At 42.8% G+C, this 21,202-nt stretch overlaps 1 protein-coding gene and 1 non-coding gene across 2 annotated transcripts in view; one reads left to right on the top strand and one right to left on the bottom strand.

The window, feature by feature from the left end:
* Positions 1 to 4,621: 4,621 nt before the first annotated feature.
* TRNAG-GCC (transfer RNA glycine (anticodon GCC)) lies at positions 4,622 to 4,697 on the bottom strand. The gene has a single exon. It is a non-coding gene; the product is annotated as a tRNA-Gly (tRNA).
* Positions 4,698 to 6,669: 1,972 nt separating this feature from the next.
* The window catches only part of PSPC1 (paraspeckle component 1), an 89,620-nt gene continuing 75,087 nt past the window's right edge, over positions 6,670 to 21,202 (top strand). The window contains exons 1-2 of the mRNA XM_066369137.1: positions 6,670 to 7,213; positions 17,973 to 18,274. Of these exons, the coding sequence (XP_066225234.1) occupies positions 6,851 to 7,213; positions 17,973 to 18,274 (665 nt within the window). The 5' untranslated portion in view covers positions 6,670 to 6,850. The remainder of the gene's footprint in view (positions 7,214 to 17,972; positions 18,275 to 21,202) is intronic.

Here is a 21,202-nt window from a genome sequence, read left to right as displayed (position 1 = left end):
CCACTGTGCCACCACAGGTCAGGCTCTTTTTATTTCTTTTTTTAAAAAATATTATTTATTCATCTTTAGAGAAAGAGAGGACAGGGAAGAGAGAGAAAAACATTGATTTTTTTGTTTGTTTGTTTCACTTATTTATATCATCATTGGTTGATTCTTATGTACGCCCTGACTTGAGATCGAAATCACAACCTTGGTGTATCTGGACTATGCTCCAGCTGAACTACCCGGCCAAGGCACATTCTTGTTGGTGGGGATGGCACTCATAGTACTTGTTGACTGTCAATGAGGCCTGTGCTGGGACACTTAGGGAAATCATTGTCATTAATTTATAACCATTTTGTTTTTTGGGTTTTTTTTTATACACAGTCATTTGAGTATTTCAGACTTATATCTGAATGAGCTTTTGGGATGTTTCTAAAAATTTAGTGTGCTCTTACAGACTAGAGCAGTGGTAGTCAATCTGGTCCCTATCGCCCACTAGTGGGCATTCCAGCTTTCATGGTGGGCAGTAAGTAATACAGCAACCAAAGTATAAATAAAAAGATAGATTTAACTATAGTAAGTTGTTTTATCAAGATTTATTCTGCCAAACTTAGCGAAAATCTGACATAAAGTACTTGGTAAGTAATTATTATATGCTTTAACTTGCTGTAACTCTTCTTTATAAATTTTATAAAGTAAAGTTACTTCCCTACTTTATAAATCACCATTACTGTGGAACCGGTGGGCAGTTAGAAAATTTTACTACTAACAGAGATACAAAAGTGGGTGGTAGGTATAAAAAGGTTGACTATTTACGGGCCGCTGGGGTCACACTGTGGGTGTGTCCAAGAAGAAATAAATCTGTAGGCCTTGTCTGTTAAATAAATAGTTTATACACCTATAAAAAAAAAAGGTTGACTACCCTTGGGCTAGAGGATATACCATATTTCCCCATGTATAAGATGCCCCCATGTACAAGATGCACCTCAATTTTGGGGCCGAAATTTGAAATAAAGGTATTACATAACTTTTTCTTTTTCTTTTTTTGTATTTTTCTGAAGTTGGAAACGGGGAGGCAGTCAGACAGACTCCCGCATGCGCCTGACCAGGATCCACCCGGCATGCCCACCAGGGGGCAATGCTCTGCCTATCTGGGGCATTGCTCTGTTGCAACCAGAGCCATTCTAGTGCCTGAGGCAGAGGCCATGGAGCCATCCTCAGCGCCCAGGCCAACTTTGCTCCAGTGGAGCCTTGGCTGCGGAAGAGGAAGAGAGAGACAGAGAGGAAGGAGAGGGGGAAGGGTGGAGAAACAGATGGGTGCTTCTCCTGTGTGCCCTGGCCGGGAATCGAACCCGGGACTCTTGCACGCCAGGCCGACGCTCTAACACTGAGCCAACCGGCCAGGGCCGGTGTTACATAACTTATTGTAATATACCAGTAACAAGTTCAAAACAATGATCACAAAGACAACAAGCCTGAAAAAGTGGGAAATGCGAGAAAAAAGTCTACAATCATTGTGTAAGACACCTAGTTTTTATTCCCCAAATTTTTTGAAAAGGGTATTAAAATATAACATTGTTTTGAAGTTCCTTAGCAAATGGTTAATGTGCTCATTATTTCATTAAAGGTTAGAGTTAATTGATGGATTTCTTATGATTATGTTAGACTATTGAGTGTCTGAGCAAAGCAATGAAATCAAGCAGTGACTACTTAAATAATTTGGTAAGGTTGCCTGACCTGTGGTGACACAGTTGATGGAGCGTGAATCTGGAATGCTGAGGTCCTTGGTTCGAAATGCTGGGCTTGCATGATCAAGGCACAGATGGGAGTCGATGCTTCCTGCTCCTCCCCTCCTCTCTCTCTCTCTCTCTCCCCTCTCTCTAAAAATGAATAAATAGAATCTAAAAATAATAATTTGATAAGGTCATTTAATTTATCCATTGAGAAAATGAAATTAGATCTTCACCTTAAGTTTTTTCAATTCTTTGGCATATTGCACATCCATCTAGCACCATAAAAACTTCATGTGTAGCTTGACCAGGCAGTGGCGCAGTGGATAGTGTCGGACTGGGATATGGAGGACCCAGGTTCGAGACCCCAATGTTGCCAGCTTCAGCATGGGCTCATCTGGTTTGAGCAAGGCTCACCAGCTTGAGCCCAAGATCGCTGGCTGGAGGAAGGGATCACTAAGTTTGCTGTAGCCCCCCCCCCTCCCCCAGTCAAGACACACATGAGAAAGCAACCAGTGAGCAACTAAGGTGCCGCAACGAAGAATTGATGCTTTTCTTCTCCCGTCTCCCTTCCTGTTTGTCCCTATCTATCCCACTCTCTGTCTCTGTCTCTGTCACAAAAAAAAAAAACCCCAAAAACTAAATGTACTAATGAGTTAAATGTGAACAATTCAAAAGAATTTATCTGTGTTCACTGTAAATTTTTTTCAACTTGTTGGTATGTATGAAGTTTTTCATAATAAAATACTGAAGGAAAAATCAACTAAATTCAGGAGATGAATAAAGTAAGTATTGCTACGCAGGGGAATAACTTAGTTTTTTGTTTGTTTGGGTTTGTTTCTTGCTGAGCAACAGAGCAATGGCCCCAGATGGGCAGAACATCACCCCCTATTGGGCTTGCTGGGTGGATCCCAGTTGAGGCAGAGGCAGGAGTCTGTCTGCCTCTGCCTCTCAATTAAAAAAAAAAAATGGAGCAGGAGCTGCCATGCCAGAGAACTACCTTGCATGCAGTGAATAGAACATCGTTTTGGGATGCAGAGGACCCAAGTTTGAAACCCCGAGGTCAACAATTTGAGTGTGGGCTCATACGGCTTGAGCACAATGTTGCTGGTTTGAGTGTGGGATCATAGACATGACCCCATGGTCATGGACTTGTGCCCAACGGTCGCTGGCTTGAGCAAGGGGTCACTGGCTCGACTGCAGCCACCCCTCCCCCTCTCTTCCCCCCCCCCACCCCAACCCTGGTCAAGACACACAAGAAAGCAATCAATGAACAATTAAGATGCCGCAACGAAGAATTGACCGTGGGGCTACAGCAGACCGAGTAATCCCTTGCTTAAGCTGGCGACCTTGGGATCTCGAACGTGGGTCCTCTGTATCCCAGTCCGATGCTCTATCCACTGCACCACCGCCTGATCAGGCAAAGTTTTTTGAGCCACACTTTTGCTGTCTGTATCAGTAGTTTTTTATTTGTTTAGCTAGAGAGAGAGAGAGAGAAAGAGAGAGAAAGATAGACATGAAGGGTGAGAGATGAGAAGGATCAACTCAGTTGTGGCACCTTAGTTGTTCATTATTGCTTTCTCATACTGCCTTGAAGGGGATGGAGGGGTGGGCTTTAGCTGAGCCAGTGACCCCTTGCTCAAATCAGTGACCTTGGGCGCAAGCCCGCGACCTTTGGTTTCAAGCCAGCAACCATAGGGTCTTGTCAATGATCCTGCACTCAGATGAGTGACCTGTGCTCAAGCTGGATGAACCTGTGACCTTTGGTTTCAAGCCAGCAACCATAGGGTCTTGTCAATGATCCTGCACTCAGATGAGTGACCTGTGCTCAAGCTTCATGAACCTGTGCTCAAGCCTGCAACCTGGGGATTTTGAACCTAGGACCTCAGTGTCCCAGGTTGATGCTCTGCACTATGCCATCACCTGGTTAGGCTTGGTAGTTTATTTTGTATTGTGTAGTGTATACATATATATATGTTTTTTAATTTTTGCTTTTTATTTATTGATTTTAGCAAGAGAGGAAGGGAGAAACAGTGTTGGGCAAACAAGTTTGTAACACGTGGTGGGTTTTTTTGTGACAGAGACAGAAAGAGACAGATAGGAACAGACGGATAAGAAGGGAGAGAGATGAGAAGCATCGATTCTTCATTGCAGCTCCTTACTCGTTCATTGATTGCTTTCTCATATGTGCCTTGACCAGGGGGCTACAGCAGAGCGATTGACCCCTTGCTTGAGCCAACCACCTTGGGCTTCAAGCCAGCGACCTTTGGGCTTAAGCCAATGACCATGTGGTCATGTGTCTGATCCCATGCTCAAGTCAGCCGTCTACCTCGGGGTTTTGAATCTGGTTACTCTGTGTCCCATCCAACGCTTTTTTTTTTTCTTCAAAAAAATAAAAATATAAAAAATAACACACCATGCATTAAACCTGTAATGTATAACTGAAATCATCAACAACACAAAATGAAAATGTCCTGCTTTAGGATGTCTTATTTGTCTCTGGAGGTGACCAGAGGGCCAATTAAGAAGCAAGTTTATGTGAAGAAAGGTACAAACAGCAGTTATACGCAATCTCTGAAAAATGATTTTTTTTTTTTTTTTTTTTTGTATCTTTCTGAAGCTAGAAACAGGAAGAGACAGTCAGACAGACTCCCACATGCGCCCGACCGGGATCCACCCGGCACGCCCACCAGGGGGCGATGCTCTGCCCACCAGGGGGCGATGCTCTGCCCCTCCCGGGCGTCGCTCTGTTGCGACCAGAGCCACTCTAGCGCCTGAGGCAGAGGCCAAGGAGCCATCCCCAGCGCTCGGGCCATCTTTGCTCCAATGGAGCCTTGGCTGCAGGAGGGGAAGAGAGAGAGAGGAAGGAGGGGGGAGGGGTGGAGAAGCAGATGGGCGCTTCTCCTGTGTGCCCTGGCCGGGAATCAAACCCGGGACTTCTGCACGGCAGGCCGACGCTCTACCACTGAGCCAACCAGCCAGGGCCTCCATCCAACGCTTTATCTGCTGTGCAACGTTCTATCTGCTGTGCCACTGTAAGAAGTATGTTTTAGGTTTGCTTGCTTTTATTGGGGCAGCGCCATGTGTGACTAGTCTATGGAAGGCTGTGGGTGCTTGCCCTCAGCAGCGGCAGATTGCAAATTGTGCATTACCTGCCTCCTTGGGGAAGGGCGAGTGTTTGCTATTGTTTGCCTGAGAAGCGGTATTTCCAACCAGCCTGTTTTGCTGGAAAGTGCTAGGGTTGATGAGGGCCTGGGAATCCAGAGGGTGTGTCTGGAGAGTGAGTCTGAAGGTTGGCCCGAGTTGTGGAACTGGAGAGGAGGTTGGGATTTAGGAGCCCTAAGAGAAAGGGAAGTGGTCTTCCCTGCCTGTTTGCTTGTCTGCTGTTATGATACTTTAATAAATGGAATGGCCCACCATTTTTTGGCTCCACAGTTCTTTTACCGTTTGTCCGTATCCAGTGAGAACCTGCATGGCCATGGGGGCGACCGACTGGCCTTATAGACAGGAATATCAATCTGTTCCTGTATGTGCCCGACCGGCATTGAACCAGCAACTTCTGTGCTTCCAGAGGGTACTCTAACCTATAGATCTATCCCACCTGGCCCGTAGTATATCTTTTTATGTGAATGAATCATTATTGATTCATTCACCAGTTGGATATTTAGGTTCTTTCCATTGTTTTGCTGATTATAACTAAAGCACCTATAAACATTTGCATATAGGTGTTTGTGTGGACACAAGTTTTTATTTAACTTGGCTAAATAGTTAGGGATAGGTTTGCTGTATTAAAGTTATTCTGTGTTTAAGTTCATGAGAAATGGTTGAACTGTTTTGCAGAGTGTTCATTTCTTTCTTTTTTTTTTGTATTTTTCCAAAGCCAGAAACGGGGAGGCAGTCAGACAGACTCCCACATGTGCCCGACCGGGATCCACCCAGCACGCCCACCAGGGGGCGATGCTCTGCCCATCCAGGGCGTCGCTCTGTTGCGACCAGAGCCACTCTAGCGCCTGAGGCAGAGGCCACAGAGCCATCCTCAGCACTGGGCCAACTTTGCTCCAGTGGAGCCTTGACTGCAGGAGGGGAAGAGAGAGACAGAGAGGAAGGAGAGGGGTAGGGGTGGAGAAGCAAATGGGCGCTTCTCCTGTGTGCCCTGGCCGGGAATCGAACCCAGGACTTCTGCACGCCAGGCCGATGCTCTACCACTGAGCCAACCCGCCAGGACCCGAGTGTTCATTTCTTAACACTCATTGAAGATTTACCATGTACCAGGAGCCATACTGGGCAGCACTGGCTAGCCTGGTAGACACTGCATGGCTCTCAGATCTTAAAATATATACTGCTCATAGAAATTAGGGGATATTTTATTGCTTCATATTCATTTTGCAATATCCCCTAATTTTTGTGAGTAGTATATACTTGCAATCAGGCCTTTTATAGAAAATGTTTGTGGATGCTTGCTATAGAATAGGTAGGTCCTAGTAGTTATGGGCCTGGTTGTACTATTTTCATAGGCACACTTATTTTATAGAACTGGAGTGTCTCATTGGGAAATATAAAAAAAAAACCTTGCTCTTAAAACAGGCATAAATGTATTTTTACTGGTTTCAGTTACTGGGAAATAACCTGTTATTCAGCTCTGTGTATTAAATATGCAGGTTTTCATTTTCCCACGGTCACTGAAAATTTAGCCGGGTATTTATAAGAATATTGTATTTTCACACCCTGCTGCTCACGTCGCACAATTCTTCCCATAGAATCAGCTAAAAGTCCCTGCTATTTTAGGGGGCTGGGAAACTGCATCCGAGCTAGGAGGAATCATCGTACGGAACACTGATAATGCTGTGCGCAGGCGCATGCTTGTTCAGGTGCGCTGGCGCCTAGACTGCGCAGGCGCGTTGGCTCTTCCGCCGGCGCTTGCGTAAAGGCGTGCTTGGAGTCGGCGTCTCTTCCAACTGCGGCTGGAGGCAGCGCCATTTTGAACGTATAGCCTCCGCGGGCGTGGATCGAGCAGGTTGCTGTCCTGGAGACCTGTGTCTTCTTTGGCTTTCTCCTTCCCAGTCCTGTCTCCATAGGGAGACCCGGAGCCACAGACTCATCTTTAGGGTTGGCCCCCGGGTCTGAAGCCAAGCCCTCCGATGATGTTGAGGGGAAACTTGAAGCAAGTCCGTATTGAGAAAAACCCGGCCCGCCTGCGCGCTCTCGAATCGTCGACTGGCGAGAGCGAGCCGGCGGCTGCCATGGCGCTCGCGCTGGCTGGAGAGCCCGCGCCCGCGCCTGCGCCCGCGGAGGAGCGCCTGGACGAGGAGGTGGGCTTCACCATCGACATCAAGAGCTTCCTCAAGCCGGGCGAGAAGACGTACACGCAGCGCTGCCGCCTCTTCGTGGGCAACCTGCCCACCGACATCACGGAGGAGGACTTCAAGCGGCTCTTCGTGCGCTACGGGGAGCCCAGCGAGGTCTTCATCAACCGCGACCGCGGCTTCGGCTTCATCCGCCTGGTGAGTATGCGGCGGGCGCCTCCCGGCCTCCTTGCTGATGGCTAACCCTGCCCAGCTGGCTGTGGGTATTGGTACCGGGAGCCAGCGGTGTGGGAACACCGAGTCCAGGCAGAAGGGGTGGAAGGGTAATGAATGGGATAGGAATTGGGGATGGGAGCTCAGTTCTGACTGAAAGTCTCATTGGGCCTGAAGGCCCACTCAGCCGACTTGCTTCTTTCAAAATTACTCACATAGTCTCTTTGGCTTCCACCAGACCTACAAGTATTTGACGGTAAATCCCATTATTTCTCGGCTCGCCTGGCTTCTCAGCGCAGCCCTATTTAGCCTACATTTCGCAGTATTGGGATGGGGCTGAATTATTGTGTCTAATGTGCCCCTCCCCCATATTCGGGAGGTTTTCATGTTTTGAAATTATATACTATTTTACTTACACACTTTATTATTTTAAAGATTTTGTTTATTTTAGGTAGGTGTGAGGAGCAGGAAGCATCAACTCCCATAATGTGCCTTGATCAAGCAAGCCCAGGGTTTTGAACGGGCGACCTCGGCGTTCTAGGTCAATGCTTTATCCACTGCGCCACCGCAGGCTTGACTTACTTACACATTTTAATATTAGTATACTGTTTTACTCCTTTTTAACATAAATGTTAGAAAGTTATTCAGTAGCCTGCAGAATTTGTGCCTACTTTCTATTTTTGAAAAAAAATTGGTGTTCGAGGAAGGGAGAGAGACGCGCTGGGATGTGTGTGGGGGGAGAAGCATTCATTTGTTGTCCCACTTAATTGTGCATTCATTGGTCGCTTCCCCCTAATGGGGGAACAACTGCAACCTTGGTATTTCAGGATGGCGCTCACCAACTTAGCTCTGAGGCCAGGGCCGTCCGACTCTATTCTGAAGTTCACATTCTGGAAGAATGGAAGGGATAGCATTTGTCTTTTTTGGAAGCCTTAAATTTTAAAATAAGCCGATGAACATTTTATTGACATGGAAAAACGTTTTTATTTTCTATCTTTAAAGCTAATAATTCTTCTTTCTTTAGTATATTAGTTCTGTACAATAGAACTTTATGCAGTAATGAAAATGCTTTGTGTCTGTGCTGTGTAATATACTATAGTAACCACTAGATATGTGATTTTTCAGTAACTGAAATGTGGCTGAAGAGTTGAATTTTAAAATTTATTCTTATTAAATAGCCACATGTGGCTAATGGGTACTACATTGGATAGCACAGCTCATTGCTTTTCTTTATTTAAAAAAAATTTTGGAGGTTATAAAATGGGGAGGTGTGAATAGCTGCTGTTATCTTCTTGGGGATTTCAATCTGAAGTTAGAATTTAGTTTACCAAATTTGACTTTATGGATAACTTTACTTTTACATCGGAGTTCTGTGACTAATAGGTAAATTTAAAAGCTTTAAATATTTCTCAGCTATTTTGTATCTTTTCTCCTTAGGAAAATCATGGAGTGTATGCCTGATTTGAATGTAATTAATGGTATTGAGGCTTTAAAATAGTGATAGTATTGTCTGATTTGTGTTTTTAGAAATAGTTTTTACCTGTTTAGTAATTTTTAAAATGCAAATACTTTTTTTAGATTTAAAGCTGTAGTTTTGTAATTAATTGACAAAATGAGACAATATTTTGAGATAGTATAGGGACAGCATTACTAGTATGTAATGGTAGGGAAAAGAATTTAAGTGGAATTTCTATATGAGGTCCTAATCCATAGTTTGAGCCCCTGGTACATTGTGTGTATTTTGGACGTTTTAGACCTAAAAGCTACTTTTTAGGTTTTGACAGGTTACTGCTAATTTACAGTGGAAAAATTAACTCAAAATTTGGAGTATGTTTCAGCCTGACCAGGCATTGGCGCAGTGAATAGAGCATAGGACCGGGATGCAGAAGACCCAGGTTCGAAACCCCAAGTTCGCTAGCTTGAGTGCGGGCTTACCCGGCTTGACTGTGGGATCATAGACATGACCCCAAGGTTGCTGGCTTAAACAAGGGGTCACTCACTCTGCTGGAGAGGCAACCCCCATCAAGGCATGTATGAGAAAGCAATCAATGAACAATTAAAGGAACGACAACAAAGAATTGATGCTTCTCATCTCTCTCCCTTCCTGTCTCTCTATCTCTTTTTGTCTTTCGCTGTCTCTGTTTCTCCCGCTAAAAAAAAAATTTTTTTTAAATGTTGTAGTGCATTTTAAAGCTATTTTAATATAGTTAAAGCAGTTACTGCCTGCCGTGGCCAGATAGCTCAGTTGGTTAGAGCATTGTCCTGAAGCACAAAAATTGTCAGTTTGATCCCCGGTCAGGGCACATACAGGAACAGATCAATGTTCCTATCTCTCTCTCCCTGCCTCTCACTAAAATCAATAAATAATAATTTTAAAAAAGATGTTACTGCCTGACCTGTGGTGGCGCAGTGGATAAAGCACTGACCTGGAAACTCTGAGGTCACTTGTATGAAACCCTAGGCTTGCTTGGTCAAGGCACATGAGGGAGTTGATATATCCTACTCCTTACGCCTTCTCTCTCTTTTTCTCTCTTCTAAAAGCGAATAAATAAAATCTCAAGAAAGAAAAAGAAACCCTAATCTTGCCTGGTCAAAGCACCTATGGGAGTTGATGCTTCCTGCTCCGCTCCTCTCCTCTCTCTTTCTGACCCCTCCCCCAAATATGCTCAATATCTGACTATTAAAATCCTCAGCTCATTGGAAATTTAAGAAAAGCTGTTATTACTTTCACTTGAATTCGGTTTCTGCACTTATTCAGTCTATCCCATTTTTTTTTCTGAAGTGAGAAGTGGGGAGGCAGAGAGACTCCCGCATGTGCTGACTGAGGTCTATCCAGCAAGCCCACTAGGGGGCGATGCTCTGCCCATCTGGAGCCATTCCAGTGCCAGAGGTAGAGGCCATGGAGCCATCCTCAGTGTCTAGGCCAACTTTGCTCCAAAGGAGCCTTGGCTGTGGGAGGGGAAAAGAGAAACAGAGAGGAAGGAGAGGGGGAGGGGTGGAGAAGCAGAGGGGCGCTTCTCCTGTGTGCCCTAGCGGGGAATCGAACCCAGACTTCCTCACGCCAGGTTGATGCTCTACTACTGAGCAAACTGGCCAGGGCCTACTTTTTTAACTTTAGTAAACCAAATTTCTGGAGCAGTGATTCATAGAAGTGTGGTCCCTGTTCAACAGCTTCAGATCTCTTCCTTATGTGAGCCATGCCACTTAAGTATTTTTTCCCTATTTTTCATGCTAGCAATGCTGACCTTATATCATTTCAGAAGTTTTCTCATCTCAATGATCAGTTAACTGGGAATTTGTTGGAAATGCAAATTCTAAGGTCCTTTTGCATATCTACTAAGTCAAATTTTGGGATTGGGGCCCAGCAATCTTGGGTATTGTTATTACTAATTTAAAAATTTTTTTTCATTGGTAAGAGAGAGATAGGAAGGGAGAGGAAGACAGAGGGAGGGAAATAGAAAAGCATCAACTTGTTTCACTTAGTTGCATTTAGTTGTGTACTTATTGATTGCTTTTCATACATTCCCTCACTGAGGGTCAAACTGACCTCTGGTGAGCAGGGTTGGTATCTTATCCATGGAGCCACCTGTCCAGGGCTTTGGACATTATCCTGATGCTAAGTCTGAGAACCATTGTTCTTCTTAAAGAATTAGAAATAATTTTATTTAGTTATGGGAAACTAAACCCCCACCCCTTATGCTTTTTATGTATGTATTTATTTATTTATTTAAAGATTTTATTTATTGATTTTTTTTTTTCCTTAGAGGGAGGGAGAGAATCAGGGGTTAGAGTGGGAAGCATCAACTCGTTGCTTTCTGTATGTGCCTTGACCAGACAAGCCCAGGTTTGGTTTATTTATTTATTTTTTTTACTACAGCTTTTTTTAAATTTTATTTATTCATTTTAGAGAGGAGAGACAGAGAGGAGAGAGAGAGACAGAGAGAGAGAGAGAAGGGGGGAGGAGCTGGAAGCATCAACTCCCATATGTGCCTTGACCAAGCAAGCCCAGGGTTTTGAACCGGCGACCTCAGCATTTCCAGGTCGACGCTTTATCCACTGCGCCACCACAGGTCAGGCAAGCCCAGGGTTTTGCACTGGCAACCTCAGCATTCCAGGTCGATGCTTTATTCACTGGACCAGCACAGGTCTTGTCTTTTCTCTTTCCTCCCCTCCCCTCCCCTCCCCTCCCCTCCCCTCCCCTCCCTTCCCCTCCCCTCCCCTCCCCTCCCCTCCCCTCCCCTCCCCTCCCCTCCCCTCCCCTTTCCCTCCCCTCCCCTCCCCTTTCCCTCCCCTCCCCTCCCCTCCCCTTTCCCTCCCCCCTTCTCTTTCCCTCCCTCCCTCCCTCCCTTCCATTTTTATTATTTTTTTGTTTATTCAGTGAGAGGAGGAGAGGCAGATACCCCTGACTGGGATTCACCTGGCAAGCCCATTAGGGGGCGATATTCTGCCAATCTGGGGCATTTCTCTGTTGCTCAGCAATCAGGCTCTTCCCAGCACCTGTGGTGGAGGCCATGGAACCATCTTCAGCTCCTGGGGCCAACTCGCTCTAATCGAGCCATGGCTGCAAGAGGGAAGAGAGAGACAGAAGTGAGAGGGGGCGGGATGAAGAAGCAGATGGGCACTTCTCCTGTGTGCCCTGGATGGGAATTGGATCCAGGGCATCCACACATGAAGCTGACGCTCTACCACTGCACCAACCAGCCAGACCCAGAAGTTCTCTTAACTATAATTTTACACTAGTGGAAGAAAATTTTATTTTATTTTTTTAAGAGAGAGAGAGACAGGAACAAACAGGAATGGAGAGAGATGAGAAGCATCAATTCTTTGTTGCGGCAACTTAATTGTTCATTGATTGCTTTCTCATATGTGCCTTGACCAGGGGGCTCCAGCTGAGCCAGTGACTGCTGGAATGGGCTTCGCAGAGGTCCCCAAACTTTTTACACAGGGGGCCAGCTCACTGTCCCTCAGACCATTGGAGGGCTCCCACATACAGTGCTCCTCTCACTGACCACCAATGAGAGAGTTGCCCCTTCTGGAAGTGCAGCCGGAGCTGGATAAATGGCCTTAGGGGGCCAAATTGTGGCCCGTGGGCCGTAGTTTGGGATCGCCTGGACTAGATCATCATATCTATGATCCCAAGCTCAAGCCAACTATACCTCAGGATTTCGAACTTGGGTCCTCAGTGTTCCAGGCCGACGCTTTATTCACTGCGCTACCACCTGATCAGACGAAAGATTTTTTCTCCCCTAATACACTTACTAAAAGTGAATGCTATTAAGCTTTGTGTATTTTTTCCATGAAAATCAAACCATTCTATACACATTGTACTGTGATTTGAATTTTCATTTATTATATCTTTGACATCTTTTTGTGTCATTATATTCTTTTTACTGACAGTATTTCACAGTTTGAATGGTACTGCAAGCTATTTAAACCATTTTCCATTGATTGACTTGAAGGCTGTTTCCTTTTTGCATCAGTGGATTTCCTTATATGAACTTAGTACTCTTGCAGTGGGGAATTTAAACTACTAATAAACAGTGAAAGAAATGTCATGTGCTTTGGAAAGAGCCCTGCGGTAATTATTTGAGCCTATTTTGTGCAGTTTCTATCTTGGGTAGACAGTTTTTGTTATTTTTATTATATTTTATTTTTGTATTCATATCAGTTAAGAACCTATAGTTTGCTTTTTATGCAGAGTGATGCAGGGACATCAGCTAGATGGTGGGATTTATGGTTTATTGGAGATTGTGAATTTTGTATAGATTCAAATCAGTATTTGCTGTGTATGATCTTGAGCAAGTTACTTCAACATCTCTAAGCCTGTTTCTACATGTGTGAAGTAGGGATAGTATCAGAACCTACTTCATAAGACAATTGATGAGGATAAGCTCAGTTGGTTAGAGTGTCATCTCAGTACACCAAGATTGCAAGTTTCATCCCATGTCAGGGCACATACAAGAGTCCACCAATGGGCCCTGGCCGGTTGGCTCAGCGGTAGAGCGTCGGCCTGGCATGCGGGGACCCGGGTTTGATTCTCGGCCAGGGCACATAGGAGAAGCGCCCATTTGCTTCTCCACCCCCCCACCTCCTTCCTCTCTGTCTCTCTCTTCCCCTCCCGCAGCCAAGGCTCCATTGGAGCAAAGATGGCCCGGGCGCTGAGGATGGCTCCTTGGCCTCTGCCCCAGGCGCTAGAGCGGCTCTGGTCGCAACAGAGCGACGCCCCGGATGGGCAGAGCATCGCCCCCTGGTGGGCGTGCCGGGTGGATCCCGGTCCGGCGCATGCGGGAGTCTGTCTGTCTCTCCCCGTTTCCAGCTTCAGAAAAATACATTAAAAAAAAAAAAAGAGTCCACCAATGAATGTATAAATAAGGGGAACAAATCGATATCTCTTTCTCCCAGTCTGTCTCTCTGAGTGTCTGTCTTCCTCTTTCTCTAAAATCATTGCGCGTTGCAACACCTTAGTTGTCCATTGATTGCTTTCTCATATGTGCCTTGACCGCGGGCCTTCAGCAGACTGAGTAACCTCTTGCTGGAGGCAGCGACCTTGGGTTCAAGCTGGTGGGCTTTTCCTCAAACCAGATGAGCCCGCGCTCAAGCTGGCAACCTCGTGGTCTCGAACCCGGGTCCTCTGCATCCCAGTCCGACGCTCTATCCACTGCGCCACCGCCTGGTCAGGCCTTTCTCTAAAATCAATAAAAATAAAATTTAAAAAATGTGTGTGTGTATATACACACACGTGTGGTATAATTAATGGCTGGCATATAAGAACTGCTTGGTAAGAGTTATTCTGAGGCAGGAAGGAAAGAAATCTTTGGTTTCAATTCAAATACATATTTTTGATTGATTATAGATACCTCAGTATACATTTAGTGCAGTGGTTCTCAAATGGGGTAGATTTGCTTCTCAGGGGACACGTGACAGTGTCTGAAGACAATTTTGGTTATCATTACTGGGAGGTGGTTCTACTGACATAAACATACTACAATGCACAGGACAGCTCAACAAGAATTATCTTGGCCATAATGTCAGCGGTGCTGAGGTTAATAAATCCTGATATAGAACCATTTAAAACCATGAACAGTTTAAACTTTCAAAAAGGATTATGGCATTGAAAATTCCTGACAGCATAAACATTTTACTTGGGCTAATGGTAAAAAATTACTTTAACAAAAATTGAGATTTGTTGTTTTCCTTGAAAAATATGTCATGGTGAATGTCTCTGAATATAAAGAGTTGATTTCCACTAGAAACACTCTTTAGTTTTATAGTGTCCTCACCATGCTATCTGTCCTCCCATCCCTGAACATTTTATAAATTTTTATTATCCTGATCCTATAGAGAGGAAGGGGGAGAAGAGAGAGAGAGAGACAGAAACAGGAACATATATCTATTCCTGTATGTGCCCTTACAGGGGATTGAACCGGCAACCTCTGTGCTTAAGGAGGATGCTCTAAGTCTAACCAACTGAGCTATCCAGCCAGGGCCAAACATTTTATTATAAAAGATTTGTGATAAAAATGAATGTGTAGCCTGACCAGGCGGTGGTGCAGTGGATAGAGTGTCGAAGTGCGACACGGGACCCAGCTTCGAAATCCTGAGGTTGCCAGCTTGAGCTCAGGCTCATCTGGTTTGAGCAAGGGGTCACTTGGTCTGCTGTAGCCCCCCCCCCCCCCCCGCCATCAAGGCACATATGAGAAAGCAATCATTGAACTAAGTGCCGCAACGAAAAATTGATGCTTCTCGTCTCTCTCCCTTCCTGTCTGTTCCTATCCGTCCCTCTCTCTTTCATACACACACAAAAAAAGAATGTGCATATACCCACCGCCTAGATTCCATAGTTAAGTGTTGCTATATGTTTTTTTACCTATCTGTTCATCTCTCTCCATTTATCAATTTATGACTCATAAATACTCCAGCATGCTTATTGTTAATTATAGTCCAGTGTTATTTTTTAAGGTATTTGAAATCTTGTTTTTTTTTAAGCAAGCAAGAGAGCCAGAGATAGACCAGAAGGGGGAGAGATGAGAAGCATCAACTCTTAGTTGCATCACTTAAGATGTTCATTGATGCTTTCTCATATGTGCCTTGATGGGGGTTGGCAGTGGTGGTGCTTCAGTTGAGCCAGTGTCCCTTGCTCAATTGAGCGACTATGGGGTCATGTTTATGATCCCATGCTCAAGCTGGTGACCCTGCACTCAAGCTGTTGAGCTCATGCTCAAGCTGATGACCTCGGGGTTTCAAACCTGGGTCCTCAGTGTCCCAGGTAGATGCTTTATCCACTGCGCCACCACCTGGTCAGGCGGTATTTGAAATCTATGTACAGTGAAATGCACAACTTTTAAGTGTATGATTTGGTGATTTTAGGCAGTAACATTTATCTGTTTTAACTCAAACTCCTCTCAAGATATAGAACATACCATCATCCTGTGAAATTTCCTCATGTTCCTTCCTATTTCCAATTATACCTATTAACATTTTAATTCAAGACTTCGTTCCTAAATCTGCCTTTCAAAGTTGTTGGATTGTGTGACGTATTAGGTACATAATACTTATTCTTAGTTAGATACTCATTAAATATTTGCTAGTACTATTAAGAGGAAAAAACAGCATTCTTCCTGCCCAAAGAGCATGCCTGCACCTTCCCCCTTGTCCTTTTCCTCTTACCCCCAGGAGTGTTTTTCTTGCCTCTCCTTTTCTCCTAAGCTCCAAGGGACCCCACAAGACTTAACAATCAGGAAAGCAGTAGGGCAGTGGCAGCTTGTCCCTGGCTAGTCCCCGAATCTGTTTCCAAAGTCCCTTTTTCCCTGACTTTATTCCTACACACCCAAAAAAAATGCTTTTACTTGCTGAGGGAAAAAAAGAGTAAAGAAACAAAGTGGCCATTTTGAACATTTATACAAATGTTAGATTTATTTGTCTTTGTAATAATTCTGTAGATTGATTTTTGCATAAGTGTAGTAATTTAAAGCTGTTGTGAACATTATAGGGATTGAATGAAGAAGCTCTTGTGACCCTAAAACTTCTTTTATAAAACAGTATATTTATACTGTTTTTTTGCAAATGCATTAAAACCTCTTTAGGTCTCTCTGGAGAGTTCTCAACACAAAGAAAGAGAACATGCCCTGGTTGGATAGCTCAGTTGGTTCAAGTGTTGTCCTAATACACAAAGAATGCTGGTTCAATACCTAGTCAGGGCACATGCAGAAACAAAATGTTTCTGACTCTCTCCCCCCTCTCTCAAAAAGCCAATCAATCAATCAATCAATCAATCAATCAATAAAAAGAAAGAAAAGGAACATATCTGTATTATTAAATTTGCCAGTTTGTTGTTCATTGTTTTAGATGCCTTTTTTCTATACCAGCTTTCATTTCTTCAAAAAGGAATATCTCATCTTAATGGTTTCAGCAGTAAACATACCTTTTAGTTTATAAGTGCATGTATACTTGTTTCTCTATAAAATGGAGAGAACTCTTATAGTCCAGGAGAGTGTGTGTGTGTGTGTGTGTGTGTGTGTGTGCGTGCGCGCGCGCTCGCGCGTGTGTACGCTTCTCCAATATAATGGTGAGAAATGTGTAGCCCATGAAAGTATTTCTGGAGAAGTGATTTCCAACATCTGATAGCAGTTTTCACAGATAATATAAAAGGGAAATCGAAATACAAAGGAAAGGGGATTTGTCTGACGTTGGAGAGGTAGATGGGTTGTTTTATTAAGATAGGAATAAATATCAAAAACATGAAGGGCAAAGAGAATTTTGTTTTCAGTAATTTTAGCAACTAGTACTTGGTCTCAAAAGTAATTATGTATTTCTTTTAATATATGTAGGAGATTTTTAAAAAGATACTGCTTAGAATATTTAGTAGTTTGTGATTTATGAGCAGATAATCTAAGGGATGGCTTTTAAATAAAAAAATTTAATTAAAAATTTTTTGAGCGAGAGACAGGAAGGGAGAGAGAATAGCATCAACTTGTTGGTCCACTTTAGTTGTTCATTGTTTGCTTCTCGTATGTGCCTTGGGTGTGGGGACTTCACCCAAGCCAGTGACCCCTTGCTCAAGCTAGCGACCTTGGGATCATGTTGATGATCCTGCTCTCAAGCTGGTGAACTTGTGCTCAAGCAGGATGAGCCTGTGCTCAAGCCAGAAACCTCTGGGTTTTGAACCTGGAACCTCAGTGTCCCAAATTGGTGCTCTGTCCACTGCTCCACTACCAGTCAGGCTAAGTGATGGTTTTTTCCTTTTTTTCTTTTTTGGTGACAGAGAGAGGGACAGATTGGGACAGACAGGAAGGGAGAGAGATGAGAAGCATTAATTCTTTGTTGTGGCACCTTAGTTGTTCACTGGTTCCTTTCTTATATGTGCCTTGACCAGGGGGCAACAGCAGAGCAAGTGACCCCTTGCTCAACTGGATGAGCCCGTGCTCAAGCCGGCTATAGCCTCAAGGTTTCAAATGTGAATACTTTGCGACCCAGTCCGATGCTCTATGCACCACCGCCTGGTCAGGCTAAGTGATGGCTTTTAATAGGGTATTAGAGTTGGGACTTTCTACTTAGAATGTTTAAAATTACTTACCTTTGAATAATTAATAAAATGCATGTGATACCAAAATTGAAAGACATGAAAAAAAAATGATTCTATTAGTCATTTCCAAAAGCTGCCCAGCTAGTCTACCTAGAAAACCCCCACTATTTTAAATTTTTATGTTGCTGTTATTTTTAAAAAGTGATTTTTCCTCCTAAAAAGGAATCCAGAACATTGGCTGAAATTGCAAAAGCAGAGCTGGATGGCACCATATTGAAGAGCAGACCCCTCCGAATTCGTTTTGCTACACATGGAGCAGCCCTAACTGTCAAGAACCTTTCTCCAGTTGTTTCCAATGAGCTTCTGGAGCAAGCATTTTCCCAGTTTGGTCCAGTAGAGAAAGCCGTTGTGGTTGTGGATGATCGCGGTAGAGCTACAGGAAAAGGTTTTGTAGAATTTGCAGCAAAACCTCCTGCACGAAAGGCTCTGGAAAGATGTGGTGATGGGGCGTTCTTGCTAACAACGTAAGTTTAAACATCTTGTCATTATTCCAGGCAGTTACATACGGGTTTCTCTCTGTTCTGTATTTCTGTCTTTCCTTGTAGTTCATACCATCTTGGCATATGGTAAGTAGGTGCTGAGTAAATTACTCAGTGACAATAAGAAATTTTTTATCTTTATGAATCAGGGTCGTACTTTCTTCCTACTAAGTGTATTGATTCATATTTGAATCTCAGGAATGTTTTGTATTATGATTTTTATTCCTTAAACTCAAATGTCTGTTATATGCAAAGCAAAAAAGGAATATAGGATATTGAGTGTGTTAAGTTCTGGATCTCTGCAATAAAGCAAATGTGATAAAGCAAGTCACATGAATTTTTTTGGTTTCCTAGTGCATGTAAAAGTTATGTTTACACTGTATTGTAGTCTGTTAAGTGTACAATAGCATTATGTCTTTATAAAAGTACATATTCTAATTAAAAAATACTTTATTGCTAAAAAGAGCGAATACTGTTGGAAAATATGGCAGTGATCGACTGCGACACAGGATTACTAACACTTTTAATTTGTAAACAACAGTATCTGTGCAATGCAATAAAACAAGGTGTCTGTATTTAAATAATGAATGAATGAGTGACATTTTAATCAACTTTATTGAGGTATAATTTACATGCATTATAACACACACAATTTTAACTTGACGAGTTTTAACAAATATACGTGTATTCACACAGTGTATCACCATAATCAGGGTAAAGAACATTTCCATCATCCAACAGAAGTTCCCTTGTGCCATTTTGCATTTATTCCCGATACCTTATCCCTGTACTACGCAGCTGTTGATCTGTTACTATAAATTAGTTTTATCTTTTCTAATATTTCACATAAATCATATATAGTATGTACATACTCTTCTGTCTGATATATTTTGCGTAGCATAATGTTTATGAGATTTCATTCATATAATTTCATTTGTATTTTGTTCATTTTTATGGCTGAGTTGTATTCCATCATATGGTCATAACTATAGAGTTTGTTCAGTGACCTATGTGGGTGGACATTTGAGATACCTCCAACTATCAGCCATTGTGAATAAAGCTATGATGAACATTTCTGTACAAGGCTTCTTGTGAATATTATGCTTTCATGTAGCCTGGGTGATAGGAATAAATGGCTGTATATTCAACTTTATTAAAAACTGCCAAACTCGCCTGACCTGTGGTGGCGCAGTGGATAAAGCGTCAACCTGGAAACGCTGAGGTTGCCGGTTCAAAATCCTGGGCTTGCCTGGTCGAGGCACATATGGGAGTTGATGCTTCCTGCTCTTCCCCCCTTCTCTCTCTCTCTCTCCCCTCTCTATAATGAATAAATAAAATCTAAAAAAAAAAACAAAACCTGCCAAACTCTTCCAAAATACTTGTGCCATTTAATGCTCCCACCATCAATGAGTGGGCAAAAAAAATTTTTTTTAAATATATTGTTTGATTTTAGGCTGAGATGTTGATTTCTTCTTATACATGCCCTAACTGGGTACTGAACCGCAATCTTTGCACATTAGGACGATGTTCTAACCAACCAAACTATTTGGCCAGGGCATTGGGAAAGTTCTAGTTGCTTCATACTCTTACCTACATTTGATAATTTTGAGTTTTTGGATTATCTGAGTGTAGGTGTGTCTCATTGTGGCTTAAATTTTATATTCCTAACAACTAATGATGAACATCTTTTCATGTGCTTTTTTTAGCTTTTTAAAATATCTTTTGTGAAGTGTGTTGAACATTTTTACCTTTTTAATTTTTTAATTAATTTTAGTGAGAAGGAGTGAGAGAGACAGAGGAACATTGATCTGTTCCTGTATGTACCCTGACCAGGAATTAAACCCGTAACCTCTGTGCTTCTGAATGATGCTCTGAGCTATCCGGTCAGGGCATGTGTAACTTTTTTAATTGGGTGGTTTGTCTTACTGCATTAACAAGTTTGGATGTAGGTGTGTATTATGATTGTTTCTCCCAGCCTGTGGCTTTTTAATTTAATTTAATTTTTAAAATTTTTTATTATTTTTTGAAGATTTCATTTATTGATTTTAAGAGAGAGACAGAGGTTGTAGTTGCTTCACTTCAGTTCATTGATTGTTTCTCATATGTGCCTTGACCAGGCAAGCCTCAGTGTTCCAGGTTGAGGCTCTATCACCTGCACCACCACTGGTCAGGCTGGCTTAGTTTTCTTTACAGTGTTCTACAAGAGCATAAATTTGTATAATTCCTAAAGCCTCATCAATTTTTTCATTTATAATTTTGTGCTTTTTTGTAGCCTTTTGTGAAATCATTGCCTTTTCTAAGGTAATAAAGCATTTCTTGTTTGTTTTTTCTTGAGAAATTTTTTATTTAACTTTTTTTTTAGGTTGTTATTTATTCCTTTTAGGGAGGAGAGGAGAAAGAGAGAAGGGGGGAGGAGCAGGAAGCATCAACTCCCATATGTGCCTTGACCAGGCAAGCCCAGGGTTTTGAACCAGCAACCTCAGTGTTCCAGGTCAACACTTTATCCACTGTGCCACCACAGGTCGTCGGGCAAGAAATTTTATATTCTTATTTATACCTGTGATCCATTTGGAGTATGATACAAGGTAACAATTCCCTTTTTTTATATGAACATCCAATTGTTCCAGCACTATTAATTAAAAAGATTATGATCTTTTTTATTACCTTTATCAAAAGCCTGGGGAAAAAATCTGCACTCATTTCTGTTTTGTTGATTATTATGTCTGTTATACCCATACTGTTCTTTTTCTTTAGCCTAAACTTTGAAATCAGGTAGTTTCATCCAACATTACAGTATTATTTTTTTCAAATTGTCCTGGTTATTATTGTTTCATTTTATAACCTTTCTGATTTTAAAATCAGCTTGTCAATTTAAAAAATATGATGCTGCGCTTTTGATTAGAATTGCATTGA

The sequence above is a fragment of the Saccopteryx leptura genome, chromosome 2, assembly GCF_036850995.1.
Source record: "Saccopteryx leptura isolate mSacLep1 chromosome 2, mSacLep1_pri_phased_curated, whole genome shotgun sequence".
Classification (NCBI taxonomy): Eukaryota; Metazoa; Chordata; class Mammalia; order Chiroptera; family Emballonuridae; genus Saccopteryx; species Saccopteryx leptura.
This window is presented reverse-complemented; position numbering and strand designations above follow the sequence as displayed.